Source organism: Cottoperca gobio, unplaced genomic scaffold, assembly GCF_900634415.1.
Source record: "Cottoperca gobio unplaced genomic scaffold, fCotGob3.1 fCotGob3_330arrow_ctg1, whole genome shotgun sequence".
Taxonomy (NCBI): Eukaryota; Metazoa; Chordata; class Actinopteri; order Perciformes; family Bovichtidae; genus Cottoperca; species Cottoperca gobio.
The window spans coordinates 30081-40000 of NW_021166936.1; the positions used below are offsets into that span (position 1 = coordinate 30081).

General features: G+C 40.0%; 1 protein-coding gene across 4 annotated transcripts in view; it reads right to left on the bottom strand.

The window, feature by feature from the left end:
* Positions 1-2984: 2984 nt before the first annotated feature.
* Positions 2985-9920, bottom strand: part of LOC115005606 (fatty acyl-CoA reductase 1-like) — a 17975-nt gene continuing 11039 nt past the window's right edge. For all 4 annotated transcript variants that reach the window (XM_029427498.1, XM_029427497.1, XM_029427496.1 and 1 more), the window contains 2 exons: positions 8153-8280; positions 2985-7667 (listed from right to left, as the gene is read on the bottom strand). In XM_029427498.1, the coding sequence (XP_029283358.1) occupies positions 7508-7667; positions 8153-8280 (288 nt within the window). In that variant the 3' untranslated portion in view covers positions 2985-7507. The remainder of the gene's footprint in view (positions 7668-8152; positions 8281-9920) is intronic.

Here is a 9920-nt window from a genome sequence, read left to right on the forward strand (position 1 = left end):
AGATGTGGCCAAAATTTAAGTTTACATTTCTCTTTTGATGAACTAGTATTATCTGTTTTACTTCCAGCTAGCAATGTATGCGACTGTATCACTTCCTGAGACTCGCCATACAGAAATATAAAAGCTTTTATAAACTGGTTACAGATTGAATGTGTTAGCAAACATGAAGAAAAATGCACAGCTATGTATGAAAAATGACCCAGATCATTACTTTAAATGTTAAATTGCCCTCTCACTAGCAAATATGCAGTGTAGATGTTCAGTGAGAGCATGTGGAAGTGTGTATGTGTGTTTATTGCCTGTGGGCTCCCACTCTAAGCCCTGTAAAACATGGGCATCCTGTTTATGCAGCCCAGACCCCACTGGGTGTGCACGGCTGGCTGTGACTCACTGCTTGGCATTGTTGCTGGGCCACAGTTCCCATGCGGCTGTTCCTAGGTGTTGCAGAGGAGAGGAGAAAATACTGAGAGTTTCCATCACTGTAGGTCTGTTTTCAGCATCTGATCCACAAATTGAATAGAAACATGAAGAAGGGCAAGCTGTCTCAATCAAGAGTCACGGCCGATTGTCCTTTAATTATTCTGTCTGTACAAGACAAACTATAAATCTTTGGGAACTGACACCATGGGACTCAATTTCCCAGGATCTTTCACGGGTGTCAAAACCATCCCTCACATCCTGCAACCTGATATCATCTGTTCGTACCTAGCGGTGAACACATGCCATGATTAAAAAGAGAAGCCTCAAGTTGTTTGCGCTCTTATTCTTCTGCTCTCTCCACATCAGATGGCTCTCTGATCACAGTGCAGTCTGCTTGGAAGCAGATTCCCCTTCCTATCACGGTAGAGATGCAAGAGCTTGCCTGAAAAACTCCCTTAGCCAGAAATACTAATCTTAAATTTAGCACATGCAGCAGCTATACGTCACAACAATAGAAGCAACAAGCAGCCAATAGCGAGCCAAATTCAAACTATGACAGGCATTCATGGACAAAATCAGTTGATTCTTCCTGTTTGTTACATTCAGGGCTCTATTACATTGAGTTAGTTCCCCCTATGTAGCTTTTTTTTCTGTCCTAGCAGAAGTTTACTCTGTGTGGCAAGACGGGAATTTTAGATTCTGCCAAGTTACTTTTGGACATTAAAAAAATAAGCCAAGTGGGCTTTCTAATTCTGAGAGCATGGAAGCCCAATCTTGCCAAGAAGAGAAAATAAACATGAAATGTAAATCATAATAAAAACAAAAAATACTCAAAAAAAAATTATACCACATCAGGTCGGTAGAAATCCAAGATGGCCACCGAAAATGGGAAAAATCTTCATATCGCCATAACTTTGCTGATATACGAGCTAGGAATGTGTAAGGGGTTGAAATCCAAAATGGCCGCCATCCATGTAGTTTCCGCCATCCAAGATGGCCACTCCCTGTCTTCCATGCATATTCCGGATGTGACACCACCTCGTCATTCTTTAGAAAGGAGAAAAAGAGCGTGTGGCAAGCATGGAGGAGTTATTCTTCAGTAACCGATGCCTTTCTATTCATCTGGAATCACCCATTTGAGGTCCTTGAAGCAAACTCGCCACAGTTCAAGCATCTGGAACGGTTCATCATTGTCATGTATGACAAAACAAGCACCGAGGACAATGTCAATGAGGCACGACGGGAACTGTTCTCCAAGAAGAGCAGAAGCCTTGACAGTATCGCACGAACTCCGGTACTTTGCTACTATCATTATATGAAACACCGTCAAACACGTATTGTTTGTATTCTGTTGTAATAGCATTCCAACTCAACTCATATTAAATACATGTACATATATTATAAATGTAAAGATACATGATGTATGGTTGTAGTCATTATTTTTGCAGGATTTAGCGCCTTGAGATTGCTTTTAGCTTTGAAAGGCGCTTTATAAATACAATTTATTATTATTATTATTATTATTATTAGGATGCACTTCTGCAACATACCAAACAGGTCATTCTGCAAGCTGGTATATGGTCACAAAGTTCTCAGGCACAAGCATGCATCCCATCACCTGAACCGTATGGCTGGACAATGGAAGCTGATAAATGGCAACCGCTTTGGATGACATTGCCCGAGGCTGCAAAGGCATGCTCTGAACTCATGTGTGGCTGTAAAGCCGAGCGAGGCTGTCGCAGCTGCAAATGCATCAAATCTGGCCTCAACTGCACTGAACTTTGCACATGCAAATGTGAAAAGTGATCACCAATTTCACAGATCACATGCTATGTTGTGTCATTTTGTTGTGTTGATTATCTTCTTTTATGATGCTCATACAATTTAAACAAATTAAATGATTTAAAATATACCTGGGTAGAATTAAAATACTTTAATACGTTCTCTTTGGCTTCTGTCATTATAGTATGATGATGTTGGTATTTTTGTACCATAGTTTGTTTTTACTACCTTTGTATATATAAAGTATATCTTCTTATTTTCTAATAGAGTTGATATTGTATTTGTTTGTAGTGAACACATTCAATGATAGATGAAAAAAGTAGCAGCCAGACAAGTGAGGGCGACAGATCAGACAACAGCATTGATGTGAACCAGTAGTCATGTTACCTGTCCCTGTAGGCTATGGGTTCACAGTGCACACACCAGCTGATCTCTCATAGCTTTTATGTTAGGAACATTTTTAAACAAACTATACGCAACCCCACTGACAAATAAAAAGTTCTATACGCCACACCAAATACAAATATGATAATTTTACGGGGGCATTACCCCAGAATCAATCAATCATTCTGAACGGTAGCATTACATCTCAATGCAGATACAGTGCATGAAGTGGAGGGTACATCTCTTCCGCAACACAGGAATCAGGTTAGCTGGACAGATGGAGACTAATGAATCATTTGTTTCACTGTCAATCATGCCGTCATTACACAGTTGAGTCTCAGACAGAGACGACTCGAACACAAACTACAGTCAAAATAAATCAAGTGTCTTAATCAGGATGAGGATTAAACAGTTTATTCCTTCTTTTTGGTTTACAAACAAAAAGGCACCCATTGATTTCATTGTTTTGGGAGTTTCACATTGACTGTGGAAAAAACTCCCTTTTCTCCTTCTGAAACTAAACACAGTGACCCGCTGCTCAAAGCAGGAGCAATGAACATGTTTAAAAATGAACATCGACACTGTAAGCATTCTGAATGTAATCATAACCTCGGAAGAAAAACTTTTAGCAATGCTAGTACAGCCTAAGCATATGGACCCATGTTGTGTTGGCCATGTAAAAAAGCACACAATATTTGAGCCATGAAAACAAGAAGCCGGAAAAAGAATGAAGATCAATACACAGGCTGTCATGAACATGCATATCCTTGTTACTCAGTCTCCGCTGGTCGCACAGCCTGCCTACCGTGCTGGTAGGCACATTGTGTTACTTTTGGATAGAGCCAGGGTGGCAGTTTCCTTTTATTTTCCAGTCTTTATACTAAGCTAAGCTAACCAGACATGAATATTTTATGTTCTACCTATTTGAAACCATGTTTTCTGGAGATTTCAATTATTAGAATAATGGATCAATGTGACCGTTTAGGATTTGTTCCAAGTGGAGTAGAGGATGATGCAATTTGTGTAACTTGCCCTGTTGGATGAACAAATCATTGCTATGATTCAGTATTGTGGGAACAGGAAAAGGACCGGGTCATCACCATCACATCTGACCTACTCACTCACAGTTACAAGAAAATGGAGTTACAACAGCAGAAAAGTATCGCACGACACTCCAATGAACAAACACTTCCTTAATATTCAAATGACAGTATTGTTAATTTCTTGTTTCAGGAGTCAAAAGGAAGAGTCTGGCTGTGTTATTCTATTACATTCAGAGACAAAAAAGTAGTCAAGCCAGAAAGTCTGCACACCCCTTTCACTTTCTCCATATTTTATTACGTTACAGACTTATTCTACAATAGATTGAGTTCACGTACATACACAAAATAGCCCATAATGACAAAGTGAAAACAGGTTTTTAGACATTTGTGCTAATTTATTAAAAAATCAAAATATAAAATATCATATGTGCACAAGTGTGCACACCCTTTGATATGACAACCAAAAGTGAGCTGAGGTGCATTTTGTTTTCACTGATACTGCTTGAGATGTTCCTACAACTTGTTTGAAGTCCACCTGTGGTAAATGAAATTGATTGGACATGATTGGCCAACACCTGCTAAGGTCCCACAGTTGACAGTGCACGTTAGAGCCAAATCCAAGCCATGGGATGAAAAGAAGTATCTGCAGACCTCAGAAACAGGATTGTGTCAAGGCACAGCTCTGGAGAAGGGTATGGAAACATTGATGCAGCGTTACATGTCCCAAAGAGCACAGTGGCCACCATCATTCATAAATGGAAGACGTTTGGAACCACCAAGAATCTTCCTAGATCTGGCCGCCCGGCCAAACTGAGCAATGGTGGTGCCAGGGAGGTGAGCAGGAACCCGAGGGTCACTCTGACAGAGCTCCAGCGTATCCTTGAGGGGATGGGAGAACCTCTCAGAAGATCAACCATCCAGGCAGCACTCCAACCATCCAGGTAGCACTCCACCAATCAGGCCTTTATGGCCAGACGGAAGCCACTCCTTAGTAAAAAGGCACATGACAGCCCGCTTGGCGTTTGCCAAAAGGCACTTAAAGGACTCTCAGACCATGAGAAACACAATTATCTGGTCTGATGAAACCAAAATAGAACTTTTTGGCCCTAATGCCAAGCGTTACCCTGAAGAAAACCTGCTCCAGAGCACTCTGGACCTCAGACTGGGGCGAAGGTTTACCTTCCAACAGGACAACGACCCGAAGCACACAGCCAAGAGAACAAAGGAGTGGCTTCGGAGAAAGTCTGTGGATGTCCTTGAGTGGCCCAGCCTGAGCCCAGACCTGAATCCAATTGAACATCTGTGTACCGACGCCACGTCCTCATCCAACCTGACAGGGCTTGCAAGGATATGCCAAGAGGAATGTGCAGAAATCTCCAGAAACAAGTGTGCCAAGCTCGTAGCTTCTTTCCCAAGATGCCTTGAAGTTTTAATCCTTGCCAAAGGTGCATCAACTAAGTATCAGGCTAAGGGTGTGTACAGATATGTAACCCCTAAATAACCTACTGTTGTCTAATAAATAAATTGCATATTTTCTAAAAACCTGTTTTCACTTTGTCTTGTCTATTGTGTGTAGATATTTGAGGCAAAAAATGGACTTAATCTATTGTAGAATAAGTCTAACGTAATAAAACATGTATTTATGTATACGTGTATATGTAAATATCTGTAAATGCGTAGACAGCAACTTAAAACATTGAAACTCAGCTCTGGACAAACTGCACTTACATCCATATTTACTAAGTATTATTTACAGCAGCTGAAGTAAAATAACCACACAATGTCATTAGCAGAAAAATACATCTGTATTTTGAAATCTACCTAAATAGAGCTGTACACAAAATAATTATAAAACAGATCCGATTGCTCTTTTCACATAGTTAGAATATTGAAAAAAAGTTTAGGCACGATTCACGTCTTTTAAAAATGGTGCATCTTTCCACTAAGTCACACGATCCTTTGTAAAATGGTTCATGCTGAGAAAGTAAAAAAGACCAATCCAATTCCTAATGAATCCAGAACATTCACAGGACGCACATGTAGGCGTTTGAAGCTACTATGCCGAAGACACATGCAAGCACAAGCAAAGATGAGCACATGCTCACACCATGCTTTTTTTTTAAACATCGTAGTGTGCTCGAGAAATCAGATGAGACAAATGTGCACAGGTAAAGCTCAAGTATGTAAATGTAAGACTTAATATGGCAATAACGATTAATTCCTATAAAAACCCAGAAAAATTTTATACAAACAAAATGTTGCAAAATCTGTAACTAGCCAATATTTCTTATGCAACAAGAAGGATGAAGGCAACAGAACAGTCCGAGAGTTTAACAGCAGGTTATAAACAGCATGAGCATGTGACAAATCCTGCATACTTATATTTACAGAACTAAGATAGTAAATGGACAAGTAACATGACAAACTATGAACCATTAGAATGACTTAAACAGGAAAAGAAGAAAAGTAACAACTTTTTACAAAATGGTACGCTATTGTTGAAGCGACATGAAAGTTAGTGTACTAACCAATGACCAATGAGTAAAAGTCATCGCCCACAGTGTAATAAATGACTTAATATGTTAACCAATAATGAAAGAGTTGACTGAGAAAAAGAAACCAAAAGGTGACAATATTTCTCCTCTCAACTACACCCGTCCCATCCTCTACTGAGCCTGTTAGTTAAGCGGTATTTTGGCAAAAATAGCTTTAAGAGCAAATGACACAAATTACTTTCAGACATGACAAAAAAGAAACCTGTAGAAGAAGCCTGATTTGCAAGATCTGCTGATGAAAGAACAATAAGTTTGTAGGCACTGGATAAAGCCATCTTTTTACAATCTATGTTGTGCTTGGTCGTTATTATGGAACTAGCCACTGCAGTTTACTGGGGACATACAGGAGTGCATTGTTAGCAGGACGATTAAAGACAGCCAATGACAATTCTAGGTGGGGCATGGGCCCCCCTAAGCCCTCGCAATGACAACTTTCTCTTTACACCAAGCTGTCAACACACCCGTCTAACATTACTTGAACTGGCTTTGTTCTTAGAGATGGGGTTTGGAGGGCAAGGCCGAGTTTAAACAATGATTTCTAGGCTAGCCTGTCCACAAACCTTCACCGAGTCAATACAGAATCATCCTTCCAATGCCACAGAAGAAAAGTAACTTATGCTTTGCCTTGCAAAAGTTGCTTTCATATGAAAACCCTGCTTATGATACATTTGTGTAACCTTACTAGCAGAATAAATGACACACACAAACCTCAAAAAAATAAATGTTACATTTTCAGGTGAAATATAACTTACATAACAGTTGGAGTAATTATTCTTCAATGAAATAATACATACACAGAAGAGGAAGCCTGGACTGACTCAAAACCAACTGAGATTTTTGCAGCTGAGCATCATCCAATGCATAGCTTTGTTTTGCAGGCAGCCAGGCGAGCAGACAGACGAGATGGAGCACATTTGGGTTCCCTTGAGCTTAAAAGACTGCCCCAGTAAAGCTGGCACCAGAGGGGACCCTAATGACTGCGAATGAACAGAATCAGGGCGTGTGCTCCTGCTACTCCAACGAGTCCAAGAGTTGTTAGTCTGAGCATTGTACATTGTGAGATCAATTCATGCCCTCTACGTTTCATTAAATGCTCGAGATCAGGTAAGATAGATCCCAGATATGCAACATTTAGACGGTGTGGACTCCAGGCTCGTCCAGTAGCTTTTTGTTTCACGGGCTTAACGGTTCCATTTAATCCTCAAGGGAAAGGCAGGGCTGTTTCAAGGGCTTTGAGCTCAGGAACCTCTCATCATCCACAGAAAGTGTTTCTTCATTAATTTGCCCCTTTGCCTTGCCACCCGCCACCCTTTTCCAGGATCATTATCTCATGGTGGAGGAAGCTCTGAAGTAGGAGAGGAATTTGAAGCAGAGGCTCACCACAAAGTACCAGATGTTTCTGGCCATCTGGGATCGGGCGATGAAGACGCGCCAAATGAGCACCACCAGGATGGTGTTGAAGCTATAGCGGATGTTCCTCAGCCTGGGAAACGGACACACAAATGAGACCAGTCATCGTCTTTAAAAAGGACTCGAAATTTTAGGTTTGTTAAAGTAAAGATATAAAATTTGAGATACATTTTTAAAAGACAAATCACATCCCGAGTACAGCTCTCTTTACACGGATATTTAGATGTGCCATTTCATTCATGCCCACTTTTAATTCCTTGAAAGTTTCTGTATGCTGAATTATTCACATGCTTTGTTAAAGCTGAGAGGATTACTGCCACTCCAACTTGAAATGATGATGATCTGAATGAATGGCTGAAAGAAAACTTAATTTCTGACAAATGGAAAAGACATCAGTTGTTAATGGAAGGCTGATCTGAAGTACTTGGAAATATAATGGGGTATTTAAGAACAGAGTAGATTTATCTACTGTGTATGACCTTGATGACTGCTCTCTACAGGCGCCTTGAAGAGTTGTCACTCACGTACAGTATTTCTGCCTGTGTCTGCGTCTCTTACTTGTTGAGGTGTTTGCGTGCAGCAGGCAGGCCCGACAGCTCTTCATTGAGGACATATTTTTTTGTGCCCATACAGTAACTCTCCATGTACTCCGCCCAGTGCAGCTGACGCACATCAAAATTGAACACCTACAGAAATAAAACAAGAAATATTTTCAGTGAACTTGATTTACAGGAAGTGCAGTCTTCAACAGTGAGGACCATCTCCGGTGATGGAACGGATTATTCTAACATTGTCTTGATTTGGCGACTGGGTGATTTGTTTTTGTGACACTAGATATTTGACAGTGTAAAAAAAAGAAAGACCAAAAACAAAAAATGTTAATACTTAACATAACATACTTTGAGGGATGAAAGTTTTTGAGAGTTGTAAAAAATATACACAACTCTCATGGGTTAGGCTCAAACCAATATTAACCTAAATGATAAAAAACACTTCAACCAATTTAAATTTGAAATAAGAAAACACAGGTCAATAGGAGTCTGCAGCCACACCACTGGCTTTGTGGGGATATACTTTAGCATAGCAGTGCTTTGAGCTAATGCTAATGTTAGCACCAGGTTTACAATCTTAGTTTAGCCTGTTAGTGTGCCAACATTCGCTGATTAGCAGCTGAGGCTCTAGGGAATGTCATTATTGTGCAGATATTTGGTCATAAACCAAATTTACCAAATGGAAAATTACATTTTTGAGCTGAAGAAGGGATCCCCTCAGTCAGTATAATTGATTCTCTATGGAATACATGTACCAACTCTTATGTTAATCCAGCCATCTGAAATGTGAACGTCTTGGTGGCACCGGAGACATGAATATCTGTACAATTTGTACAATAGATGTAAAGGTATTTTACAGGATAAAATAAAATGGCAACCTGGCGCTATGGGACCATGAATGTCATAGCATCATGTCACAATCGTATCTAATAACACATGCAGCCTATAAAACATTTCTATATCTGCCCACATATACGCTGACATAAATGTGGGGGAAAAAATATTGGCCATCTAATAAATCTGCTGGATCATGAACAAATGGACATTTTAAAAGTAAATTAGCCAGAGAAAAACCAGGAAATTGTCATTCTTTTTCACAGCAGACATAAAAAAAGCACAGGCGTTACTAATATCATTAACAATGTGTCAGCAGCTAAATGGAATTCAGCCATCATTTATGTTGTACTATACAGCGGTGTTTCCTACTGTGACATGTCAAAAGTTCATTTTTGAGTAGGCAGAATATGGGAGAACATGAACTGCTATAATGAATGTCTGCATGAGCATCGGTTGAACAATAGAGAATACATTTCTGACTGTAAGGAGTCGCCCTAATTTAACCCACAGTGGTGTGCCAATATGAGGGGAGAATAAAACGTGATCATTGGCCGAGAGCTGAGGAAGCACAGTGGCACATTGCTTGTGGTTGGATCAGTGAGGTGGGGTTAATGATGGTAGCCGCGGAGGCAGACACTGCCTTTCACTAGTTGTTTGTTGGGAGAAAGCCACTACAGAATTAAAACTCCTTTCACAAGAAATGTTATTAAAATCAGAAACTTCAAACACTGTTCTAGACTTACTAATATAATAAATAGTATAAGCTTATTTTGTCATCAAATATGCTTCAGTCAAGAGAAAGAATGTCTGTCTCATAGTACGGGATCAATAGCTCTAATGTGTTAAGAGGACAGTCTTCACTTTCAGTCCACCAACATACCATCCACAAATGCAAATTACTTCAGACCCTTATCCTGAAAAACGTCTCTGTTCACTAC